The following is a 27,218-nucleotide window of genomic DNA, read 5'->3' as shown; positions in this document are numbered from 1 at the left end:
CTTTTGCTATAACAACATCACAAATCCACTTCTGTTCAGAATATATAGGATACACTCATGAGTAGATTTTGCAAGAAATCTTACAACAGTCATTTTCACTAACCTTACATTTTCAGTTATTACCTTTTTTTTCCTGTTCATTGCTGAGATTTACATTCTCTTCACTCAGAACCTAACCTCTCTCTCTAAACATGTATACTATGCTCTTAACTGTGATATCTGAGCAGTTTATGGCCTGATCCTGCAAACATGCACAAAACTTTATCTATGAGTGAGTAGTCCTATTGATGCAATTCATGTAGGATCACAGCCAGAAATGCCAAATAGAAATAATTCAGAAGACTAATTAACCAAATAACAAAACAAATCAAGAAAGCTTATCATATGCCACAAAAAACACAATCATGTGTTGAGAATTCTTTTCATCCTAATGAAATGCAATTTACAAAATAGGATAGCTTTTAGTGTGACCATAAAACATACATTACAGCTATATGCTTTTAAAAAGCTTATGGTAAGCAAATGGAAAAAATATTTTAATAACGTTCATCTGATGAAGTGGGTATTCACCCACGAAAGCTTATGCTCCAATACATCTGTTAGTCTATAAGGTGCCACAGGACTCTGTTGCTTTTCATCTTGAACAGTACTTTTTACTGTCAATGAATGCACCGAACCACTATCCACTAGAGGGCAACTATCCACTTTTTCTATGCAAAATGTACTGTATATTAATATGGCTACAGCAAATTTAACACTGTAATCTCTATGGTGCTGGTTTGATTTAACTGTTTCTGAATGACACATAAAACCATGGTCTAGCAACTTGTCCTTAATGATCCCATTATATTAGGCATTTCCTAACTCTTGAGTGCTGACTTTGCAATCGTAACCATGTCCTTTTAAGGTAGTCTTTGTGAGTGATTGTATATAAAAATGACCCCGAGCCACAAAGTCCAGCTCCAAATGCTCCCAAAGCCTGGGGTAGTGGGGGGGGATGCAAACAGGGGGGAGGGTGGGGAGCAGTTCAGAGGCGATTGTCTCTGCACCCTCTGCCACACCCTCCCGCCCGGCTCCCCCGGCCGCCAGGAACACACCTCTCCCGGCTTCCCCAAGGAGCCAGGCCTGTCCCCACTGCTCCTAGGCTTCCCGGGGAGCCCCAGGCCAAGGCCCAGCCCCCGAAGCACGCGGCGTGCGCCGAGGTCAGAGGGGCGGGACACGCTCGCTCCTTCCCTGCCTCCCTCCCTTCCTGCCGCGGCCGGGGACGCGCGCTGCCGCCGGGGTAGCCATGCTGCTGCTGCCGCCGCTGGGGAGGCTCGTTCGCCGCAGCCTCGGCGGGGCGCCCCCTTTCTCTTGCTGCTGGCCCCGCCAGGGGCCTTCCCTCGCCCGGCGAGGCTACCGCGGCGGCGCGGGGCGCAAGGTAAAGGGCACGTGGGGGCCGGGCGGGGCGGGGAGCGCCTGGCTGCAGACAGGCGCTGCCCGGCCACGCGTGTCTGTGTCCGAGGGTGGAAATGCCAGCGGCAGGGCGGACACCCCAGGGGTGGGTCGGGGAGACGGTAGCTGGGTTGTCCCACCCCGACAGTCGCCCTTGTCTGTGAAGCCTGGCCAGGCTGCCCGTTAAGTGTCATCATCCCCCGGCTTTTCCCGGCCCTCTTCACTCGCTGGTTCAGCGGCTGCCCCGCACTCGCACGCCCCGCTCACGTGCGCTGGAGCAGTCGCATGAAAATCCCTGCGAGGGCTGTCGCGCTTAGAGTTAAACCTCTGGCTTTGTAGGGTCGGGGCCAGAGTCAGCAACCTGGGACGCTCCTGACGTTCTGGAAACATTTGTTAGGGTTCTGTAGGTTGGCAGCCCTGATTTCCTCTTGTTTGGGGGGTTTGTTTCCTTCTCAATGCACCTGATAATGTCCTTGACCCTGACTCGGTCGCAAACAATGTAACTTTTGCCTTTCTTCAAGATGTACCTGTTCAGACATAACGAGCAAAATAGCCTGTATTTCAAATCAGTGTCTGGAAACTTCATTTTTATACATAATGAACCAGATTGTTAAAGGTATTGAGGGTGCCAAAATTCAGGTAGGTGCTTAATGGGATTTTATAAAGCACCTGCCAATCTGTAGCCCTACTTACCTAAATACCTTTTTAAAAGCAGCACAATGATCTGAAGCATGGCATTATTATATCTCTTTCTTTCTCCTGTTTAAAGAATGTTACTTTTGGTCTTGGCGTGTATCCTGATTTATCCAATCATGACTTTAGACTCTAGATTATTTAATAAACTGAGAAGAATCCTGTGGCACCTTATAGACTACATTCTTGCATCCGAAGAAGTGGGTATTCACCCACGAAAGCTCATGCTGCAAAACGTCAGTTAGTCTATAAGGTGCCACAGGATTCTTTGCTGCTTTTACAGATCCAGACTAACACGGCTACCCCTCTGATACTTAATAAACTGAGTTCACTAAACCTGTTTCATACAGTATTATGGTTATGTTCAGGAACATTTATCAAATCTCAATATAAATTGTTTAGAAAAAGAGTATCTTGCATTAGTGTACTTTTTGGTTTTTTTTTAAAGGGTCTCGTCTTAGGAGTCTATGCAAAAGAAAAAGAAGAGGCGGTTCCTCAGTTTACTAATGCCGGAGAGACTTTTGATAGACTTGTATCGGGAAAGCTGAGAGAGTTATTGTCTATGTAAGTGTTTAGATCAGTTTCTTATATTTTTTAAGATATTGTAAACACAGAAAATACATCTTTATTGATTGTTCTAGTGTGCAGCCATACCACCTCATGCATTGACATTCATATCTGTTGACTTAACCCAATTCTGTTTAGCCAGAATCAGATAAGGGGACCTCTAATGAAAAACCAGCCCAGCAGGAAGTGGTGATGGTGATTCTGTAGGTGGTATGTTTCCCTTTGAATCTGTTCTTAGCCAGTGTCCCTGTGTGAAGTTAAGGGATATTGCATAACTGGAGAATAAAATTATTACCACAAAAATCAGGATCTCTGTTTTAAAAGAGCTCATGGCACTTTTTTGTGTTCTAGATCTGGGCCTCCTTTGAAGAAAGGCAAAATACGCCTATTTCATGGCTTGCATCAGGTATGAATCTTGAATTTTTTAAGTATGATGATGAGTTGGTGGTTTGAATTTGAGTCTTGGCATTATTCCTTATTATAAGCTTATTCTGGGTGCAGCATATTATTACAGCAGAATGTTATACTCTCTCATTAAATACTGTGGTGTTTGAATTTAATGTGTTGCTATACTGTGGTTTTTCTAAGATTTTAAAAAAAATACTTTTAGTGGGTTTTGCCTTCTCTATCTAAGTTCCTTTACAAGGGTCCAATCCAGCCCACAGAGTCAGTGGAAAGACTCCCATGGATTTCATTGGAGATTAGATCAGGTCCCAAAATCCCAATTCTGTAGCATGCAGAACTGCCATTAAAGTAAGTAGGGATTCCTTGCATGAAAAGGTTGCAGAATTGGATCCTACGCAGTTCCCTCCCAAGAGCATGAAAAAGTGATAAAAAGAAGACCGTTCAAATCACTGTGGGCTGTAGCCGGGCTGGAAAGCTTGTACTAGCTGCAGCCTCTTGTGAGCTGGATGTTGCGTGGTGCAGCAGTTTGAAAACTGATTATTATAAACTGTATCAGAGGGGTATCTGTGTTAGGCTATATCCACAAAAACAACAAGGAGTCCAGTGATACCTGAAAGACTAACAGATTTATTTGGGCATAAGCTTTCGTGGATCTGAAGAAGTGGTTTTTTACCCACGAAAGCTTATGCCCAAATAAATCTGTTAGTCTTTAAGGTGTCACCGGACTTCTCGTTGTTATAAACTGAAAGAGCATAGTTTTTTTTAATAGAAGTGTGAGGAGACCTCAAGTTGAATGTTCTCTTAACTTTATCCCTCTCAGGAGGAGTGGGCATCTCTCCACCTCTATATCTTTGTGGATGGAGACACATTTTAAATAATTTTTCAGTGCACAGCAGCACTAGAAAGATCTCTCAGCAGTGGTAAGGTGGGGAAATACAGTTTGCCCTTTTGAGACCTTTTTCTCCTTTCTCTCTGTAGTGCTCAAGAGGTAGGGGTATGTGTGCAGAGTATCAGTTAGCCAGTGGCCTGCTGCCCTTGAGTTGTGGAGCAGCCACAAAGTAAAGCATCCTGCCATGATGTGTAAACGAATAGGTTGGGACAGGCTGAAAAATGCACCGACCTTGTCATGTTATACTGAACATAAAGCCCTAACCAATAAGAACAGTCCTATTACTTATGTTGCTTTTTGAGGCAGACACCAACTTCTCAGTGTGTGTGTGTGTGTGTGTGTACAGGGCGTGGCACAATGGGACCCTGATTGGGTCCTCTAGGCACCACAATAATGCACATAAATATTAACAATTAGATAACAGTGAAGTTGTCCATCTGCTTATGCAAGATTACTGAAAGGTAGAGACGAGATCACTATCGTAATATGCTAATGATAATGGATGTATTTTCATGTTATGTTTGACTTCTTTTGAAAAGAATGTTCTTTATCATTGATATTAACATTCCATCATGGCTATCAGAGTGAAGAAATTAAATCCACTTGCGTGTTGTTTTTGCACAGGATTTTCCAAGTGTTGTAGTTGTCGGCTTGGGTAAGAAGGCTGCTGGAGTAAATGATCAAGAAAACTGGAATGAAGACAAAGAGAATATTCGGACAGCTGTTGCAGGTTAACTTGTTTTTGTTTAATATTTGTTTCTGTTGCAAGTATTTGATCTATTGAAGCCCTGCTGTAATGTGATACATTCCATTTTTGCAAAAAGAACAGGAGTACTTGTGGCACCTTAAAGACTAACAAATTTATTGTAGCATGAGCTTTCGTGAGCTACAGCTCACTTCTTCGGATGCATAGAATGGAACACACAGACCGGAGATATTTATACATACAGAGAACATGAAAAGGTGGAAGTATGCCTAACAACAGGAAAAGTCTAATCAATTGAGATGAGCTCTTATCAGCAGGAGGGAAAAAAACGTATGCAAATTAGATACAATTAACTCTGGCCTAAACAAAGACTGGGAATGGTTGGGTCATTACACTAATTGAATCTATTTCCCTATGTTAAGTTCTCCTCACACCTTCTATTGGCCATCTTAATTATCACTTCAAAAAGTTTTTTTTCCTCCTGCTGATAAGAGCTCATCTCAATTGATTAGACTTTTCCTGTTGTTATGCATACTTCCACCTTTTCATGTTCTCTGTATGTATAAATATCTCCTGTCTGTGTGTTCCATTCTATGCATCCGAAGAAGTGAGCTGTAGCTCACGAAAGCTCATGCTACAATAAATTTGTTAGTCTTTAAGGTGACACAAGTACTCCTGTTCTTTTTGCGGATACAGACTAACACGGCTGCTACTCTGAAACATTCCATTTTTGGTGAAGCACATGAGTTTAAATCAAACAGGCCATAACTCCATTTTGTTTTAAAGCATAAGACCTAATGCATGGCTTGGAAAATTCACTGATCACTGGCAAGTGGGAAGGTTTCTCTGGTGAGAAAAGAGCCTAAGCCTTTAATTTTTAACAGAATTTATGTTTTCCATGTTTTTTAAAAAAAAACAACCCTCCCCTCCTCCCAACCCTCAAACTATAGCCTTATGGTTGTGGAGATTACTCTGCATCAATTCATATTTGGAAGGTTTTTTTCCTAAGACGGGAGTTGTTCTTCTGCAGAATCTGCTTCTCATAGCTTTCCCAAGTAGCATGAAATTGAAGCGACCCTTGTCTTCACCATATGAGGATCAGTGAAATTGACAAATTATAACCATGCTCTCTGTGCCCCTAACCTGTGCATATATGACAACTTTAAATATTTCCTGTTGTTGCTTAGGTGGTAATTAAGACTTTGATATCCTTGACAATATAACATGATATATTATGTGTTTCATCATCATAGAATCATAGGACTGGAAGGGACCTCAAGAGGTCATGTAGTCCAGTCCCCTGCACTCATGGCAGGACTAGGTATTAGCTAGACCACTCCTGACAGGTGTTTGTCTATCCTGCTCTTAAACGTCTCCTGTAACTGAGATTCCACAACCTCCCTAGGAAAATTTATTCCCACGCTTAACTGACAATTTTTCCGAATGTCTAACGTAAACCGCCCTTGATGCAATTGAAGCTCATTGAGGAAGGGACAAAAAGCAGAGGCTAAGGAGAGAGAGAGAGATGGTGAGAGTCCTCTCTCCCCACCGTAGTCCCAAAGCCCCCTTCTGCACCCCAAACCCCTCATCCCTGGCCCCACCCCAGAGCCTGCACTGCCAGCTGGAGCCCTCACACCCCTGCACCCCAACCCTCCGCCCCAGCCCTGAGTCCCCTCCCACGCTGCGAACCCCTCGGCCCCATCCCTACCACGTGAATTTTGTTATGTGCACCGATATGAAGGTGATGTGTCACACATCACCTCCATATTGGTGCACATAACAAAATTCATTCCACGCATGGGTGGGAAAAATTAGAGGGAACACTGAAGCTGACTGGTTTATAATTCCCCGGGTTGTCCTTATTTCCCTTTTTATAGATAGGTAGAAAGGGCAAATATAGTGCCAATCAATTGGGGGCTGAAGAAAGTTCCTTGTGAATTTGTGAAGTCTGTCTCTCGGAATGAGTGAAATCATGCTGTGTAAGCATTGGGCATATTTATGTGGTGTCTCATAATTTGGTACAACCTTGCTTTCTAGCATTTTAATGGAGAGGGATATCGCATTTAACCTTGGTCCTTGTCACAGGGTGGCTGGCCCCAGTAAATGAAGTAGGTCCAGCACCCCTGTGCCAGAACAGGTGCTCCTAGTTGGCCAATTAAGTGGGTTGGACAGCACCTGGGGGCTGTAAAAGACCAGGGAGACCTTGACAGGAAGATATCCAGTGAGTTGAAGAGACCTGGTGAATCAGAGCTGCCTATGTGGGAGTCAGGGGTAGGTGAGAGTTGCCAAAAATTGTATGTTTGGGACCTGGGAAAGCTGAAGGCAAAAGAAAAGAGAGGCAGATTTGCTGACTGATGTCCTCAAGCCAGAGAGTGAGAGTTGAAGGCAGGAGGAGCAGCAGGAGGGAGAGTTGTTTGCCAGCTGTAATCCAGAGCCAAGGGCCAAAGAAATCTGAAGGCAGGCAAGCAATGGAGGAGCTTACCCGCTGACATCTGCAGAGTTGGTCCCAGAGGAATCATGGGAGGGCCAAGCAGAGTGAAGGATGCTCCCCTGACAAGGATGTTCCCAAGCAGAGAGTCTAGCAGGGGTTCCTGCTGGGAAGAGCAGGGTTGTACTCCACTTGAAAGGGCTCAGGTGGCTGGTACAAGGCTGGGGTGGACTGACAGAGAGTCTTGGTATGGATGAAGATGCCAGCGTGTGGTATGTAGGATGTCATGGGATAAGAGAACAGGTGATCTTAATGACTACACTGGGGTGAGAAACGGGCTTGGGTTTTTGGGGCCTGTGTTTTGGACTATGTATGTTATGCTGCTGTAATAAACCAGCACCAAGAGGGGGTAGTAGACAGAGCCGGAGTGGAGTTACTGGGGATGCTGAAAGAGGGAAACTGAGGCAGATGTGTTTGTCATGTTACAACCTGCAGCAGGAGGGTGCTTCCAGGCAGGGCTGCCATATGGGAGTCCCTCTTAAACATATGTTTTGTTTATGAAATACGTTCATATTTTCTGCTGTGCATAAATGCATCTTTTGAATCAAAAGGCTGTTGTGACTTTAAAAAACTAACTGCTATTTAAGCTATACACCTCTACCTCAATATAACATGACCCGATATAACACAAATTCAGATATAACACGGTAAAGCAGTTCTCCGGGGGGGCAGAGCTGCGCACTCCGGTGGATCAAAGCAAGTTCGATATAACGCGGTTTCACCTATAACACGGTAAGATTTTTTGGCTCCTGAGGACAGCGTGATATCAAAGTAGAGGTGTACTAGCAACCCACTGTATTACAACTTCATTTCTGATGGCTGTGGGCTTTGATCACCTGAAGCACTCTAAAGTTGTGTAGTTTTAAGAACTTTGGTTTCGTCTTTCAACCCTTGTTGAATTGCTTACTTGATAAATTATATTCAAAGTTCAGAGTTGTATGATGAATACCAATACTCTGCTTTGTAAAAATTGCTGCTCTAGGCTTTGCTCTATTGAATATTTTTTTCAGCTGGTTTATGCCAAAATCTACCAATAGAACTGGGTTCTTTCCTTGAAAAATTATATTAATTACCTCAGGAATCCATTTTGCTGCTGCAGTCGGTACTCACGTATTGATGTGTTGTATTTTCCAGTCGGATGCAGACAAGTTCAGGACCTGGAGGTCCCTTGTGTTGAAGTAGACCCCTGTGGAGATGCTCAGTCTGCTGCAGAAGGAGCTGTTCTTGGGCTATATGAATACAATGAACTTAAGCAAAAAAAGAAACCTGTAGTTACTGCTCAGCTACATGGAAGGTGATGGCAAACTAAAATTTTATTTGTGAGACATTTGGATACCTAGAGTATGTATCACTCCTTTTCCCCCCACCTCCCTTTTAGTTGGTGTTGCATAAAATATTTTAGCAGCAGAGACATCTTTACAGCATTTGATTTGCATGTCTAATTGCCATTGCTAATGTGTCATATTGTTTGTTTTTCCTCTCATAAGTGCTTCCCTGCAGCAGAGAAGGGTCTGGGATTAAGAAAGAAGGGGCAAAACCAACTCTCTCTGTTTTGAGATGTGTACAGTGCTTTTAATGGTACTAGGCCCAAAAACTCAGAAGTGCAGGAGTTCTCTCCCTCTCTCTGTCTGTCTGTCTGTCTCTCTCTCTAAATGAACAAACCCTTCTAAGACATGAGAAATGCTATAGTAGATCACACCAGAGGTCCACTTTATACCGTGTCTCTAGCAGTGGCCAGTACCAGGTATGTCATAAGAAGTTGCAAGCAACCCCCAGTGAACAATTATAATACTGGATCCATAGGGGAAGACACTTCCTAACCTTTGTCAGTTAGTGGTTGGTTTGTCCCCTGAAGTGCCTGGATTTATATCTCCTCTGTCTATTTTGTTGTTCAGAAATGCCTGATTCTTTTTTGAGTTCTGATAAACTCTTGAACCCCAGCATGTCTTACATAGATCACTGGATACACTGTGATAGGCAATGTATTTTTTTATGCAACAAGAAAAATGACACGCACTCCTTTTGGATTCTGAATGGCATTGACCCCTCCTTGGGAGATGAGACAAATAACAGAACTTCTCTCAGTAATATAGCGCTGTCTCAGAAAAGTTCAATGGCTTCTTTTATATCCCCTACCAGCCTCCCACATCTTCCCTGCTGCTAGGGAGTGAATCGGATATGCATGGGACAGTTCCTTCCTTGAAAGAGGGAAGCTGCACCCTGCCAAGCAGTAGTCTAGGTAAATCTCTCAACCTAATCCTATACTGATAAGCCTCAGTGTCACACTCATCCATTTCCCAGGGCAACAGATACCTTGAGAGTTACTCAGGATTACTGGTCTTTATGAAATAACTAACTTCTCAAGACATGGGTGACTTTGTGACTAAGGCACTGGAGTAGGATTAGGAAGAGTTGGGTTCAATTCCAGCTCTGCCACAGACTTCCCCTGTTCAACTCTGAGCCAATCACTTATTTTCTTGGTGTCTCAGGACCCCATCTGTAAAATGGGGCAATAATACTTCCCTTCCTCATAGTAGTGTTGCAAACTCCTAGATAGCACAGCAAGCATAGGATTTGGGGATATCCCTCTATGAACACCTTACTGTGATTGTTGACAATTCAATGACCAGAACTATGCTTTGAAGCAGGGATCCCACTATCCAAGCTCCACCTTTATCAATTAATAATCATAATTTTAGCAAGATTAAAAAATGGATTGGATAGGTATGTGGAGAATAAGAATGTCCAGAGTTGTTGTTACTGTGAACACACATTTTGGAAGGGATATTCAACCTGATGCTTCAGAGTTTAAGCCAGTCTATAACTATTACGAGACCTAATGCGGGTGCAGAGAGTATACCATATCTTCTACTGCAGGGTTCATGCACCTTCCTCTGAAACATCTAGTGCTGACCATTGCCATAGACAGATACTGGACTAAGTTAGGTGGACTTCAGGTCTAACCCATTATGGCAGTTCCCACGTTCCTGTAATAATAGAGGTAATGTAACGTTCCTTCTCACCTCCCCTTAGTGGGACAGCTTTCTTTTCAAAATATAGACAACAATTGAATACTGACAATCTTATTTTTGCAAGGGTTCAATTATGATTATGTGGTGTTTTGTTTAGTGATGGCAAGGAAGCCTGGCAGAAAGGTGTCATGTTTGCTGAGGGTCAGAATCTGGCTCGCTATTTGATGGAGGCCCCAGCTAATTATATAACACCAATGAAATTTGCTGAAGTTATTGAACAGAAACTCAGAAGTGTTAATAGCAATGTGAAGGTCCATATAAGGTAAGTTCAATTTAAATCATTCCTTCTCTGTAAGTTGTAATTGATTAAGATGCAGCATGTCAAATGTTCCTGGAGTTTGTAATGAACTTGCTCATTTTTACCCTTTTGCTGTTCACGATGACAAATGCAAGGAAAGTATTTGTGTAACAGTCTGTAAACTTTAAATAAATAAAAGCTTTGTTGGTGCCCAGAAATAGCAAGTTATTCTCAGTATCAAGAGCAGGACTTCCAGTCGCTACAGTAGGCAGAGATAGTCTGCTGGGACAAAAATAAAGAAACAAGATGAATATGTTAATTACTTTTGTAACATGTCAAGCCTTCTAAAACACTACAGAAGAGGAAGCCTGACAGTCTTTGTATATTCACTGGGAAGTAATACGAAATCTGCAATCTCTCATTTAGGAAAAATAGAATTGCTTGCGGACATGTTTAAAAGTCTTAAGAGTTATGATCTTTTTTTAAACATAATTCTATGTTTGTAAGTTCTTCATGATAAAGAGATTGCACTACAGTACTTGTAAGAGGTGAATTGAAAAATATATAACTTGTTTTTTACAGTGCAAATATTTGTAATAAAAAATAAATATAAAGAGAGAACTGTACACTTTGTATTCGGTGTTGTAACTGAAATTAATACACTGCTACCTCGATATAACACCACCTGATATAACACGGTAAAGCAGTGTTCCGGGGGGCGGGGCTGCGCACTCCAGTGGATCAAAGCAAGTTCAATATAACACTATAATGCGGTAAGATTTTTTTGGCTACCAAGGACAGCGTTATATCGAGGTACAGGTGTGCATTTGAAAATTCAGTAAACATCCAAAAATATTTAAAATAAATGGTATTGTTGTTGAACAGCGCGATTAATCACACAATTAATTTTTTCTAGTCTCTTTTGTAATGGATCTTATTAAAATCTTCTTTTTTTTAATTATAGGTCAAAAGCATGGATAGAAGAACAACAGATGGGAGCATTCTTGAGTGTAGCTAAGGGCTCAGATGAGCCTCCAGTCTTCTTGGAGATTCACTATTCAGGCAGTGCTAATGCAAATGACTCTCCGCTAGTGTTTGTTGGAAAAGGAGTTACCTTTGATAGGTATGTTTGCTAATATTTTTATGACTGAAACAAAAACTATAATCCAATTGTGGAGGAATTGAGGTGCTTATAAAAAAAAAAAGTGGGTACTGCAAAAATATTTGCCATTGTGCCAGTCACTTTTTTCTAAAAAAATCAGGCTGATTAGCTAACACTTTACCCATCAATTGTTTGTAAAATGGGCCATTAAATTGCAGAGGAGGGGGAGAAATCGGGAGCAAGTGTGCCAATAAATTTGAGATTATCAAATAAAATTTACTAATAGGCATCTTGGTATTTCCATTGAAAAATCAACAATATTCGGAACAACCCCACTTACTATTTACAGTTAGATATTCTGTTGCAAATGACTAGAAGAAAACATTCTCCAGTCAGAAGAATTTAACAAAATTTGGGAAATACCAAGACGAGTTTGGCAATTTCTTTTATTTTATTCATGGAGGAAATAATGCATTATTGCCCACTTCTGTTTAGTGATGGTGATAGATAGCATTTCAGAGGAAATTCATGAAACGAGAACTAGCAATTGGTATGTAAAATTATATGAAAAACACAACAGAATAAAAGTTTACAGGTTGTGCAAAACTTTAATAATTCACTGAAGATTTCAAACCCCTAGCAGAATATATGGCGACCTAAATACAGTAATGCAAATAAATACATTTAAAACAGGATGTTTGAAAACCAGTCCCTTTTCACTTCCCTGACAAGCTCAGAGATAGGGATCCTATGTTTCCCTTATACAAGTTGGCCACTACTATGAGTGCTTGGCTTTATCAACTGTTTCAAGGGAAATGAAACATCCTCAACTTATGGTTTGTTGGGAGAATGAGAAAGGAATGGATTTTAAATGCTCTTGTTCTAAAACGTATTTAATGGTAATTTCAAGGCTTTGCATGTGCCAATGTTGTTGTCTTGGTCTGAGATTTTAATGAGACGTTTTTAAAAATTTGTTTGCAAAAAGCTTTGCATCTCACCTTTTAAAGTAACTTTTGAGAAGCATATTCCAATCAGAAAATCCAAATGTTACTTCAGAAGGTCAGATACACTGGCTGTGCTGTGGGCAGAGGAAAATTTAGCCTCCAGTGCAAGAGCAAAATGAAAACCAAACATGCCTGTGGCCTGGTGTGTGTGCAGCTGCTCAGGAGGAAAAAGTAGTGCTTGCTTACATGAGCTCTGCACCTCCTGTGCAGCACAGTGCCCATCTTTTAACCATCTGTCTCCCTCTGGAGGCCAAGGAAGCTACTACAACCTCCATGCCTGGGGCTGGGCAGGTGAAGAGAAACTGATGAGTCCCAATATCAATAGTAATTTTGTTTTATATATGTTTACTATACATCAGAGTAAGTGGGTGAGTTGGGACTCTCCCATCCTGACTGCTGGTGTAGGGCCCTCCGCCACCCATCATTCTGGAGAGATAACGGGGTCTCCTGATCCAAGTGAAGAGGCTCTCTGATTTTTTACTCTCCCCTTTCTCCTCAGTAACCTCGGTGGTGGTGGGCAGGAGGGAAGGTAGGGTTCTTTGGCTCAGATGGACTAGTTTTAGAACTCTGCCAGGGAGATAAAGGGATTATAGTGTCAGAAATTAGTTAATATTTATTCTCTGAGTTGCTGATCTCAGCCAGGCACAGATGAATTCTTGCCAGTGTCCCATATTCTATATATATGAAGAGATGCTTTTATTATTCCTGTGAATCTGTTGTATGTGGTAGACTCTACCACTCTCCCTGGGAACACAGCAGGATTGAGTGTATTGGCATTACAAACTCAGAGCAGCAGAGTTACGAACTGACTGGTCAACCACACACCTGATTTGGAACCAGAAGTATGCAATCAGGCAGCAGCAGAGACCCAAAAAAAAAAGCAAATACAGTACAGTACTGTATTGAATGTAAACTACCTAAAAATAAAGGGAAAGTTTTTAAAAAAAAAAAAATAATATTGACAAGGTAAGGAAATTGTTTCTGTGCTTGTTCCATTTAAATTAAGATGGTTAAAAGCAGCATTTTTTTTCTTCTCCGTGGTAAAGTTTCAAAGCTGTGTTAAGTCAATGTTTAATTGTAAACTTTGGGAAGAACAATCTTAAGGTTTTGTTCAGAGTTACGAACAACCTCCATTCCCGAGGCATTCGTAACTCTGAGGTTCTACTGTACCTTGTTGCTTCCAAAGGGGAGATCGAGCCTCAGTGAACCAACAGCAGATGTAGAACAGACTTGTGGATTTGTTTTGTTTTGTTTTTTGGCCTGGTTACAGCTCTAAATGAGGTATATGCTTCTTAGAGTCTACAGTCACTGAAGCATCTGCTTTGTTTCTGTAGCGTGTTTTGGCAGAGTGAAAATAGTTGGGGTTTTTTCCTTCCTATGGAATTTCCTCTCAAACTCTCATCTGGAAGACCTAACTACTGACTAATTTATTAATCTACTGCACTTTATTTAAACTGATTTACTAGGGCTGTCACTTTCCCTTATTTTAAATCCTTTTGATTTATCTTTGTTTTCCTAAATGTAATTCAGTGTGTTTACCTTGTTACATTTTAGCATGTTGCAGATTATCTCAGGGATGTTTTATTGTGTCAGATTAAATTGATATGAGGAGATTGGTTTTAGTAAAACCAGATGTATTGCTTTTTAGAATACTAGGAAATTAAAAAACAATAATAAACTATTGATATTATTGTCATAAACATATAGATGGACAAAATAGTTATTTTAAAGCATGTGGTGTGAGGCTTCTATGTGCTGAATGAGATTTTCTAGACTGTCTATTCTTGATCTGTTCATCCCCAGTGGTGGCATTTCACTTAAGCCTTCTTCAGGTATGGATGCAATGAGAGCAGATATGGGAGGAGCAGCAACTGTGTGTTCGGCCATTGTGACAGCAGCAGCACTAAATCTACCTCTTAATATAATTGGTAAGTTGGGGGGCAAAGGGGAGAACATCAGAAAATATGATTTACAATGTTACATTAGGGCAAAGCTATTTTAATTTCAGTAATGGAAATAGCTGCTCAGAATTTTCATGGACACTTACCAGGCTAATCACATCACCTACTCGCTTTCATAACAATGTAAAAAATCCCAATATTTTAATCACCATCAAAAATTGCCTACCCTGGGTGAGAAGAATGTTGCAAGACTGAATTAAAACCTTTATGAGGGGAATACATGACTCATAGAACTGGGTGGAGACTTTTGTCTATGTCTCATTGGCTAGAATCGTAGTCCAGGGAAACTGGAGCTGCATGTCTAAAACACCTGTGCATCAATCTGAGCACTACTTGTTTGGTGTTTGAGACCTACAAATTAAGGAAATTAACAGTTAGTCTCAATACATTGTTACAAAGAAACAGAATAGGGTATATCTAGTAATATAAACTATTGGAGAATCTCTTATGGTGGGTGGTGTCTCATAAATGGTATGGATGAAAACTGATAGTTCTGACACCCACATTGGGCTTGATCCTGTGAGGTGCTTATCCTCCTTAACTCTCATTGATGTCTTAAAGGAGTTGGGAGCATTTGGGACCTGCAGGAGATGCCTGACTCCCATGGGATACTCCTGATGACTAGTGTTGATTTACAGATAATTATACTTTGTTATGGTAGACAAGTCCTCTTTTTTTCCCAACAAAGAGAGACCATTTAATGTAGAAATGTCCATCAAAGAAGGTTTCAAGATCATTGCATCCCCAAAAGGATGGAAAATCTAACTTAAAATATTTGCTGTCAAAAAGAATGGCCTTTTTACAGTATATTAGTATATGAATAAAGCTGATGGAAAAAAATGTTAGTGTCTCCAAGGTATATACGGTTGAAAACTGATAGTACTGGTTACTGACTATGTAAATCGCAAAAGTGCCATTTTAATAAGGTAAACCCTAGTATGGAACAAAAGCACCCAGTGTTGAGGGGAGAGAGGATATGAATCTGATGTGCAAAGTACCATGTATGACAGCATACAACATATGTTTAAACTGCTCACAAATCCAGTATTGGGAATAGAACTTGCAGTCTTTTGTTCCAGAAAAACTAGTTCCTGGCTGTTGAGGTAAAGGAGCAATTCCATTAGTTCAGCTAGTATTAATAAATACTTGGTCCAGGGAGCACTTGCAGATGGTCTGTGGAGAGCTGTAAGGCCATGTGTTGCTAACTCTCCTTTTGTTTCCAACTGCTTTTACAAATGCCCTGGCCCTTCAATGCAAAGATACCTGCAAAAGCAGCTGGAAATGAGGAGGAGCCAGCCTACTTGCCTCCCCTAGTAGCTATTGCTGCAGAACAGGAAGAAAGGAAATAGAAGCCACTCTTAAGGATGAAGATGTGGATAGCTAAATCACTTTTTAAAATATTTTCCCATGTAAGCAGTGGTTGTAGTTGCCACAGCATGTTGTGCAGCTGTGAATAAATGAGTTGATTCACACAATGGCAAAAGTAGATGTCCAGGAGGAGGTTGACGCAACTAACAAGCTTGAGTAACCCCAACTTCATGGGAATTAAAGATGTTTGTTCTGAAACAACTTCATGTCAGTCCAGCATTATCCTCTTTAGTGTGCTCTGTCCAGAACACAAGATCATGGCTGGTGGACTGCCATGTTCCTTATCACTATAGCCACGATTGGAACCAGAGCATTGACTTGGGCTCTCTACCATCTTCCCCAGCTGCCCTTATGTCAGTGCTGTATAATGGTTCCCCTGGATCTTTCTTTTGACATTGTAAAATGTTTGTTTGGAATGAGAAGCTCTTGAAATTCCCCAAATAGCTTTAGAATTCCAGAAATAAACAGCCCTTTGTAAGGATATGAAATATGCATGTTGTAAGGTGCAACTTATTGACAGGGAGCCTCACCATTTGAGATGAGAAGCTCACAACTCTCTTTCAAGACCATGTGCCTGATTCTGACCTCACTTGATATAAATCAGGTGCAACACATAGTGTAAAAATAGCATAGGTTAGTGAATGCAGCATGTTAAAGATAAATGTACAGACTTAATTGTGTAATGCGGGGGGGAGGGATAGCTCAGTGGTTTGAGCATTGGCCTGCTAAACCCAGGGTTGGCGGGTTGGGAGTTCAATCCTTGAGGGGGCCACTTAGGGATCTGGGGCAAAAATCAGTACTTGTTCCTGCTAGTGAAGGCAGGGGGCTGGACTTGATGACCTTTCAAGGTCCCTTCCAGTTCTAGGAGATTGGTATATCTCCAATTATTACAATGCTGAAATGTCACTAATGGAGAAATTTGGATCGTGTCATTCTTCAATCAGGAAATTTCAGGTGCAAATCTAGAAATTGTATATACATTCCAGACAAGAATGCTATCCTTCTGTTACAAATGATTTTAGTGTAAAGAGTTGTCTTAAGTAGTTTTTCTGTAACTACTGAATTTAGAAACCCATGATACATTGCAGTAATTCTTTCTTTCCCTCTCAGGTTTGGCACCTCTCTGTGAAAATATGCCCAGCAGTAGGGCAAACAAGCCTGGAGATGTTGTTAGGGCCAAGAATGGGAAAACAATTCAGGTATGTGTGTCTTAAGTTGGTTTTTAGACACATTCATTGCAAACCTACTAATCAATCAAGTTTTACTGTTTCAACTTCTGTTATAAGTAGTGCACAAAGACTATTTTTAAAAACAAATGTATTTCTCATACTGTGTAAATTCACTGATTTAACTAAACTTGATAACAGAACATTCTTTCAGTTGGGGGTTTTTATGTATTTGCAAAAACATTATAAATTACTAGTGAAAAGTAACTTACATTTTCCAGAATCTGCTGTATCCATAGAGGAGGCTGTTATAGTGCTTATAAAGCCAGAGTTAAAGATAGTCTTCAAACAGTGTGCAAATTGGTAGTTGCTTTTGGTACATTTTCAAGGCCCTCTTCCAGGCACCTCTTTTGTAAAACACAAGAGCATTACTCTTCTGCTGACATAACCAAGGCATTGACCCTACAAGCTGCTCCACATAGGTGGAACTTGGGGGTCACGAGGTCCACTCACCGCATATGGTGCCTCCGCCTGGTGGCACTGGGGGTTAGCCCTTGTCAGGCACTGCCCTCCTCTGGCAGTTTCTCTCCCCATTGTCTCTTTCATCCTGTGGCCTTTCTCACTCCCAGAGCTGCTGCATCCTGTTCACGGCTTGGCCCTCTGGCCAGGTCACTAAGGTCCTCCCCTTCTGGGGAATTCAAAGTCCTTCCGGACGAGCTGTCCGACTGGCATCTCCCAACACCCTGTGTCACTTCCCAGTCGCTGGTAGGGGAACCCAGGCCTGCCCTCAATACAGGGTTCTAACCCAGGGACCCTATAACAGGTAGACAAGGTCTGTACAGTCATACCCCTTGCTGCTGTTTTTCTGGACTTCTTCCTACTTTTCTGGCTTCTCCCTCTCTCTCTCTCTCTCTCTCTCTCTCTCTGGGTTTGCCAGCCCAAGCTTCTTCCTCCCAGGGAGTGACTGCAGACTGCTTCCTGTTCCTGTTCAGCTGAGCCAGTTTATTTCCAGTTATTGACCTATTATTTGTCTCCATCTTCAGGTGTAGTCTGGGCAGTTAATTGGCCTGCCTAGCCATTTCAGCCCCTCCAGGCCTTGTATGGGGTGAGCATCCCATAACACCAGGGCATTCCATAGGCACAGGGTCCGCTGTGCAAAGCAGCTTGCAGAATCAGGGCCTAAAATACATATTTTGTGTTTAATCTGCAATACATAACCATTCCCCATTTGGTTAAATTCTTAACACATGCCCTAATGCTATAGACTGTTGTTTCCCTGTAGGAATTGATGGACAAACCAATATTTCTCCTTCCAGAGTTTCTGTATAATTGTGTTACCCCCATTCATGACTTTGATATTAGGAACCTTTCTGTTCCTTGAGGTTTCACCAAGCTATATGCATGACTATCGAGTTCTAAACCATTGTGTTTCTCAGGGGCCTGATCATCCCCTGCCAGAGCCAGAGGTTCAGGAAAGCACCACAAGGGTTATCATGCTGAGTTCACTATAATGCACCCCCTCAAACAGGAGGGCCTGCAGAGGTCATATATTTTTGGAGGGAGGAGCCCTCGAGACCCAAAGGAAACGGATCTCTGAATCTACAGATGTAGGAGCCATTTACAGGGATATCTCCTGTCTCTGTGCTACTCTACAGTTCCTTTTCCCTTCTGGCAATATAGTTCCAGTAGGATCTTTATTTCCACTGACTAGGTCCCCTTGCAGCTGCTAGATAATAGCCATTGGATTTCCATGGGCTTTGCAGGGGACAACAGCCAATCTCCTGCTGTACCCTCCTGCCCTGCTCTATGCTGCTGATACCTACGAGCCGTGGTATGGGAGGCCTGGCAGCAGTGCTGTGGGCAGCAGTGCTGTGAGGTTCCCTGATTTATATTAAAAATAATTTTTGTAGATGTTTGACAACTCCATTTTGGGTTGATTTTAGTGTCCTGTTCTAGTTCACTTACCTAAGATCACTTTGAAAAATAATTGATCATCAAAATAGTTTTTGTTTTGTATTTATATTAGAAAATAAATTTCAACTTCTTGCAGTTATTACACAAACTGTAATACATGGATCACTTTCAGCCTGACAGCCAAAAACCCAGATGATCTCTTTAAAAAGAATTTTTAAGAAGCAAATCAAGTAAAGGGGAACTTTTGAGTAGATGACTTCCCCCCCACACTTTTGTATCTACAGGTTGATAACACAGATGCAGAGGGAAGGTTGCTATTAGCTGATGCTCTCTGTTATGCCCACAATTTTAATGCAAGGGCCATTGTGAATGCTGCGACGTTAACAGGTAACTAATTTCCTTTTCCTGCTTCATGTTGCAAAACAGTTTTTCATAATGAAAAACTAATTTCTTAAACACATTTCTTAGGAGTTTTATTAATAAATGAGAACTTTGTGTATTTTGTCTTCCTTGTTTATGCATGAGGGTTGTAGTTTTATTTTTAAAAATATTAAAAAATAAAATGTAACTTTTCTGTTCACATACATCACAGTAAAGCAGTTGTCATAAAAAAAGGAAATCTTTAGTTTACAAACAGTATTTCATTGGGTTAAAATGCATATGTGAAACTAAAGAATTCTTTATGCATATGTCTAATAATGCTTTAAATTACATTTGTTTAATCACTTATGCTAACATATATCAGGGGAGGGCAAACTACGGCCCGCAGGGCGTATCCGGCCTATTGGGGCTTTAAATCCAGCCCGGAGGATTGCCAGTCCTGTGGCGCAGCAGAGCTAAGGTAGGCTCCTTGCCTGCCCTGGGCCCACAACGCTCCTGGAAGCGGCCGGCACCAGGTCCCTGCGGCCCTTGGGCGGGGGGGCGCCAGAGGGCTCCGTGTGCTGCCCTCACCTGTAGGCACCGCCCCCCATAGCTCCCATTGGCTGGGAATGGGGAATCGTGGCCAATGGAAAATTTGGGGGTCGTACCCACAGGCAAGGGCAGCGCACGGCAGAGCCGTCTGCCCCATCCCATCCCACCCCCCAGGAGCCACTGCTGGACATGCCATTTCTGGGAGCAGTGTGGGGCCAGAGCAGGCAGGGAGCTTGCCTTAGCCACGCTGTGCACCACTGCCACCCCAGAGCCGCTCGAGGTAAGTGGCATGGAGCCGGATCCTGCACCCCACACCCAAGCCCCCTGCCTTGAGCCCACTCCTGCACCCCAGCCCCCTGCCCTGAGCCCCCTGCCATGCCCCGCATCCCAACCCCCTGCCCTGAGTCCCGTGCCGCACCCTGCACCCTTCCTGCATCCTTCACCCCTCCTGCACCACAACCCCTTACCCTGAGCCCCTTCCTGCACACCGCACCCCCCTCCCACACCCTGTACTCCCTCCCACATCCCTGCCCCAGCCCTACATTCATGGCCCTGCAAACAATTTCCCCATCCAGATGTGGCCCTCAGGCCAAAAAGTTTGCCCGCCCCGATATATACTCATGTATATGCCAGATTCTGCAGCCAAAGAGGAAGCTGGTTCCAGGATTACTGGCTTATACAAAAGTAGCTTCCTCTTGAGCTACTTGACAGCCCAGAGGAGGAGAAGGTGGTTGCCACCACCATGATAGTGCTGTTTCTGCCTGGGGTATCTAGGTGTCATGGAGATGAAGAGGAGCCAAAGCTCTGCATGCTTCTGGTCTGTGCAGGTCTCCTGCAGAGCTTTCAGTTTTGGTATGCTCTGTTGTTAAAATGGGCCTCCTCATTACTGCCTGGGCACCCAGGGTATGTCTACACTGCAGTTAGAAACCCATGACTGCCCAGTGCCAGCTTGCTCAAGCTCACGGGGCTTGGGCTGTGGGGCTGTTTAATTGCAGGGTAGACATTCAGGCTCGGGCTGCAGCCTGAGATAGCTCTGGGATCCTTCCACCTCGCAGGATCCTAGAGCCCTGGCCCAAATGTCTACACCACAATTAAACAGCCCCACAGTCCGAGCCCCATGAGCTGGCACAGGGCAGTCATGGGTGTCTAACTGCAGTCTAGACATACCCTACGTGTCCCAAGAAGGGTCAGCATCAAGAAGCAACTCTGTGGCACCAGTTATACTAGTGTGTAAGCCCTTTGTCTTATACATAGGTCAATATCTTGGTAGGGTATTGTCCCTTTAATTGGATTGGCATGTTGACTTGTATTCACTCTGTTTTAGACAGCGATGCAAGCTTCAGTTTTTGTAGGTTTTTCAGCTAAAAAGTTTAGATTACAAACACTACAAGAGAATTTCAAACACCTGTTTCGCCTGAATACTTATAAGAATTCTGTGCTAGGGTGGACTAGGCCCAGAGCCCCCCTGCTGGAGGCCTCAGGGTCCTGCCACACTGATCCCAGGAACGGAGCAGAAGAGAAGTCCTCCAAGCAGCCTAGAGTTACTGCAGGGGAATCAACTAATCAGAGAGGCTGCAGGAAGCAGCCAGTCAGGGTCCAGAGGGCCACATAAAAGAAGCTGCGGAGCCAGAGATAGTCAGTTCCTTGCAGGAGCTATAGGAGTGCAGCTGGTGCTCCTGGCTGGCCGGCGGGAACTGCAGCACCATGGACAGCTCCGTGCTTGCAGGGACTAGGGGAGTGAAGAGAAGAGAGCTCCTGGCTGATTGCTGGGCCTGAATTTAGATGAGCCCTGAGGTAAGGGTGAAGCTTTGACAAAGGCTGGGGCCTAGGGAAGTGGTCCATGTAACTGAAAGCAGTGTAGTTAAAGGGACACTGCAACACATGGCTGTTATTCTTAGGGTTCCTGGTCTGGAACCCAGATTAGTGCGCAGGCCTAGGTCCCTCTGTACCCCTCATAGGCCACTGGGAAACTGGTTTACAATTGGACATTGAGAAACCCCCAGAAGGGGAACTGAACTACTTAGTGGCCCAGCTGAAGAGCTGGGGGCAGAGTAGACCAAGAAGGTGAAACCATTGCCTCCAGGGAGGAAGCCCTGTTGGTACGGCCCAATACCAGGGCTGGGACTATTTAAAGACCGCAAACACACCTGACCGGAAGGGGCACTCATGAGAGGTGGGTGCCATGCCATTACAAATTCATAAAAATATTTTGATTGTAGGTTTTCTATAAGAAAATATTATTTTGGGCTTCAGTTACCTGACAGTGTGCCTTTAATGTGCCCCAAATGGTAACTATAGAGCTGAAGGACAAGGAACTTCTAAAACTGGCTGTATAAAAAGTCCATATTAAGATTTTTGGCCAGATCACCCCTTTCTGTGGTAAAGTCCATGGCAGGCCAATTATAAAGGGAAGGAAGTATGCACGTTTCCTCCCAGATTGTTGTGTGAACTGTGGAACAGGTGTTAGATGATTTATTGTGCCTAGGGATCTATAGGAGATTAGGGCCATCTACCATTGTATTTTGGGCAGCTTTCCTATTGTCACTATCTGTACTATTAGGGTTTAGCCAGCTGATGACTAGATCCTCCTGAAAGGGGAATTCCTGTTGCTAAAAAGGCCTGGATTGTGTTTCCATTCTTGCCTGATGATCATGGTACAGGGGACATAGTATGTGTCATCCTGCCCCCTTCCATCCAGACAACCTTCCACAGGGTCCTGGGCAAGGAAGGATGCTGTTATGGCGATGCCTGCCTCTCCCTTTCCATGTGAGAGGGATGACATTTGTCTCTATCTAGGTAGACCAGAGGGCACAATTGGGCCCATTACTGATTACATACTAATTAACAAAGGAGCAGGTTTTCAATAATACTTTTTCAGATAAATGCAGGAGTACCAAGACTCCACTGGGGATAAGGAAGACAGGAAATCATCTTTAAAAATACAGTTGGAAGGTAGAATGCAAAATAAATGTTCTGCTCCATCTCCAAGAGCAAGAGGTATAATTTACAGGGTGGTATTTTACAGGTGCCATAGATGTAGCATTAGGATCTGCTGCGACTGGAGTTTTTACCAATTCATCTTGGCTTTGGACTCACCTTTATGAGGTAGGCCATACGATGGATTTTTTTTTTAAATGTTAGGTGTATATGTTCCTGAAGGTCTCTTATATAAGTGAGATGATAGATATTGTATTACATTTTAAAATACAGTGGTTTGGGGTGGGGGAGGTTTTATTTTTTTTTAATATTGTATTGAGAAGCTTAAGTTGTATGTGTGTGTGAATTGTTGGCTCATTGATACACTTCTTGGGTAGCTTACAGTGCACTGGTAGTATGCACCTGAGTCTCAAGGATTCACACCCTCCTATGGCTTATTGCTTAATTATAAGCTCTAGGTCTACTGGTTGCCAGTAACTTGTGTTAAAAGGTGAATTGGTCTTGATTAGGTGTCATTCATTACATTCTTAAAAATGCCCAATATTTAGTCAAACTATAATTCCTGAGGGAATTCTCCAGAGGAAGTGATTTATGAAAAATCTGCATTACCAACAGAAAAATGAGTCTTGCAGAAAATTGGCTCTTTTTTCTCATAAACAGAGGGCAAAATTTAAAGCATCCAAAATTGAGTTTAATCTTTTGTTTTTCTAGCATTTTTTTTCAGATGCCAGAAGTTATCTTGTGTTACTAATTTCAAAGTGGTTTCATAACTACCTAGTCCACCGAGAGCTACGATTACAATATACATTACAGTACTTGCATAGTCAGTCTAAACAAAAAATACCACAGCAATATGTCCCAAGTATAACCGTTGTTTCTTCTGCAGGCCAGTATTTTGACAGGAGACCGTGTTTGGAGAATGCCTCTCTTTGAACATTACACAAAACAAGTTACCGATTGTCCACTTGCAGACGTCAGTAATGTTGGAAAATATAGCAGGTACATTATTTAACTGAAATGCAGCAACCCTTGTCTTAACTGATATACCCGTTTATCATCATGTTATTGCTTTAGAAATAGCCAGCATTTCCATGGTTACTGGAATGCTTTGAACTTGCACTAATATGCACTAGTACAGTTAGATTTTAAAACAGGAGTTGGGATTTCAGAATTTTTACTTTTAAAAATTGCTAAAATACAGAGCCAAATCTTGATTTGTCAATTTAGGATCAGATGGTGACAACAGCTCTTGTTCAGGGGGAGAGCACACAATGAACCCCCCAGTCCCACTCTGTGTCCTGCCCAAGAGTATGTAACAATCCAGTCCTTGCACACCTGTGAAACATAGAGTTCGCCCTTTGTGTACCTAGGGGCATGTTTCTCTGCAAAGAGGGGTGAGAATGTGCCAGCTTCACCAAAGAAAAGAAGCTCTACCATCCTAAAATGATGCAACCAGCATATCTGGAAGCTGGGGAACAGAACACCAGTACTATCACCACACATGTCTAGGAGAGGGGTAATATTATGTTTAAACAACCGCAGGGCTCTGTAATTCTATCAAACATTGAGTATTACTGTGTTCTTCAAATGCGTGTTAGTGTGGATCCCCCGTAGAGGTACATGTGCCTCATGTCACTAAATAATGGTCTTTTGAATACTGGGGGCCATGCATGCACCTTGAGCTGCCTCATGCTCTTGTCTGGGTGCATAAAGGGCAGCCACAATTCTCCAATAGTTTTCTCAAGGATCTCCTGAATACTCACCCACCTGTCAGCCAGCTTCTGCATGGAATCTCAACATTATTCTCTGGAAGCTCATGGAGCATCCTCTTGAGCTGCTGTCTGATTGCTTGGTGTATCATCTTACCCTCAGGTGGCTGTTACCTCAGAAGAGAATACTAATGAGCTCCAAGCTCTCAGGGCTGGACCTCCTTACACCTTCTTTCACAGGGACACAGTTATGCTGAGACTGCACCCTAAGTGCCTCCCTTAAGTGGTCTCAGAATTTGGCCTAAATCAATTAATTAATTTACCTGTCTTGTTTCTGAAACCACACTCAACACAAGGAGAAAAGTTACATACTCTAGATGGGCCCACAAAGAGGTGGAGTGACAATGTGACCCATCAGAATACAAATAAAATCAGGACATCTGGTCACCCTACCTTCAGTGGATCCACACTAATTAAAACGTATTGAAGAACCCCAGTTGCTGGAGAGTAGCTAACTATTCGGTGTGCATTTTATTGTTGACTTAGAGTTGTTAAAGTTTTTAAAAATCAACTCTTTTTGTCCTCTTCTCCCTCCTCCCCCAACAGAGCTGGAGGCGCATGCACAGCTGCTGCCTTCCTGAAAGAATTTGTGACTGCGGCTAACTGGGCTCATTTAGATATTGCTGGTGTGATGTCAAATAAAGATGAGGTTCCTTATCTTCGAAAAGGCATGGCAGGACGACCCACACGAACATTAGTAGAGTTTGCTACACGCTTGAGCAAAGACAAGCAAAGTGTCTAGTAAAATGCTAATTGTGTAATCTTCCACTCTGCCTTAAATCTGTCTACTTCAATTAATCTTAAAATTTATTTTAAAACTAGTTAATGGCCTATGGCGTATGTACACTCTAATAAAATGCCAAATGTGGAAGTACATCTACAATCCAGGAATACTTCCCATAATCTAAAAAATAATGATGAAAGACAAATGCATTTTATAAACAGTTCTTACTGAGTAAGAATATCCCATAGATGAGGTTCCCTCTTCCCATTTTATGCTGTTGAAGGTGAGAAGTTCTGTTTGAACTATTTTTAGACACTTAATACTGAAAAAAATGATCATTGTAAACATCTGGACTTGTGTTCAGATGTATAAGTAGTGATCTGTGTAATGGTCACAAACAAATCTACCTTTTTAGTTGCTTTACCAAGTTATTTTGTCTAAACAGTATAATGTAGCCTCCATTATAAAACCATTAATCTGGAATACCATTAATCTGGAATCATGGCCCTTCTGTGTTTTGGATATACCATACATGGAAGAATAACTCTTGATAGGGTTTATTGACAGAAATTTTGTCAGAACAACATAAGAGAGAAGCTAGAGATACTCTTACAAGCTGTTTAATCAGCTAATACACAGTAGTGCTTTATTAGGTATTGGGAGACTCCATTGCTAAAGGTATCTTAAACTAGACAACATGAAAATAAGCTGTAAAGAGCCTTCCTATGTTGGCAGGGAGATGGATTGTCTTGCCATTTGTTATATGAGATGCCAATTTATTGAGCATAATTAAAGGAAATTAAACAATTTCCTGCAGTTGTTTATACTTCCTCTCAAAAAGCTTAGCATAATTTTTTTTTCTCCCTGGTGGTTTTGCTTTTTTCATTTGCTTGATTGATTTTTTTTTTCTCTTGTGCTTTCAATAAAGCTTAAGTTAACATGACTGTTTTTTATTTGGGTAACTTCCTTGGTTGTGTAATACCATAGTTAATTGTACTCTCAATCTGAGCACAGTTTAGGGGAGGGATTGTCAAAGAAAAACTTTTTCTTGGAGGGTGTGTCAGTAAGAGGGACAGCTTTTCTAATGTGCAGTTTGTCAGTGTATTTAAACAGAGTTTACAGAGACTAAAACTACTCAAATTTTTTACTGATCAATCTGCACTATCACATGACACCAGATGGATTCTGTTCTAACTTCTGAAATCTGACCCCTCACCTGTATATTTCCCAACTGCAGTTCAGTCAGGACATAGTTGTGGCTGGCTAATTGTTTAGAGGACAGCACCTGTATTTTGCTTTCTGTAACCATGGTTGGACACAGCAGCTGTGGCATCAGAGTGCCATAGGTGCACTCCTATGATTGTGCGGAGAGTGTGGCAGAAAAATAAACTAACAGCGTACATGTGAAAGGATAATCTTTCTCTCTGTTTGCAATTATATTTTGCACTTGTAAAGCTCCTTCTGTCTGATCATTTCAAATGTGTGGTGATAATTTTACAGATTTGTCCAAGGCCATACATCTAATCAGTGGCAGAGTTGGAACCAGCAATTTAATTGCTTTAACCACTAGATGATCCATATGCAGATAGCAGTCCTAAATTTAACATTTACCTGTGCATAATTTTGCAAAAGTACCAGTATCTCTCAGCACATATTGCTAATTCCTTATGCAAAGTAGATGCTTAACTATTAGCACTGATTTATTTTTCATCTGCTGTAAAAAAACTCACACTCAATTTTTATTTTATTTTTTTGATGATGGACAGTGAAAAGTCAGCCCAGATTGAAAAAAAAAAGAAACATATTTTACCAAATTTAAACATCCCTAACTATCCGTAGCATAAGGAGAAAAAGGCTACTATGATCATAGATTCTAGGAAAGAGCAGAGGCATTTAAGGACAGAAGCTG

At 42.2% G+C, this 27,218-nt stretch overlaps 1 protein-coding gene across 1 annotated transcript; it reads left to right on the top strand.

The window, feature by feature from the left end:
• Positions 1–1,237: 1,237 nt before the first annotated feature.
• On the top strand, positions 1,238–26,252 carry LAP3 (leucine aminopeptidase 3). The gene is made up of 13 exons (XM_045019733.1): positions 1,238–1,420; positions 2,576–2,691; positions 3,046–3,100; positions 4,613–4,718; positions 8,317–8,476; positions 10,312–10,476; positions 11,417–11,575; positions 14,362–14,486; positions 16,998–17,086; positions 19,252–19,354; positions 22,905–22,984; positions 23,703–23,815; positions 25,132–26,252. Exons 1-13 carry the CDS (start codon positions 1,289–1,291, stop codon positions 25,325–25,327), a joined length of 1,599 nt encoding a protein of 532 aa, XP_044875668.1. The 5' UTR covers positions 1,238–1,288; the 3' UTR covers positions 25,328–26,252.
• The last annotated feature ends 966 nt before the right edge of the window (positions 26,253–27,218 follow it).

The sequence above is a fragment of the Mauremys mutica genome, chromosome 5 (assembly GCF_020497125.1).
Source record: "Mauremys mutica isolate MM-2020 ecotype Southern chromosome 5, ASM2049712v1, whole genome shotgun sequence".
Lineage (NCBI taxonomy): Eukaryota > Metazoa > Chordata > Testudines > Geoemydidae > Mauremys > Mauremys mutica.
Note: the sequence above shows the minus strand (reverse complement) of the source record. Positions and strands in the feature narration are given on the sequence as shown.

What these genes read in the sequence shown, in the direction of transcription:
- LAP3 (XM_045019733.1), top strand. Translation starts at nt 1,289, where the DNA reads ATGCTGCTGCTGCCGCCGCTGGGGAGGCTCGTTCGCCGCAGCCTCGGC. An exon ending in ACTGCTCAGCTACATGGAAG is followed by an intron (nt 8,477 to 10,311) that starts GTGATGGCAAAC and finishes TGTTTTGTTTAG; the next exon opens with TGATGGCAAGGAAGCCTGGC. An exon ending in TTTGGACTCACCTTTATGAG is followed by an intron (nt 22,985 to 23,702) that starts GTAGGCCATACG and finishes TTTCTTCTGCAG; the next exon opens with GCCAGTATTTTGACAGGAGA.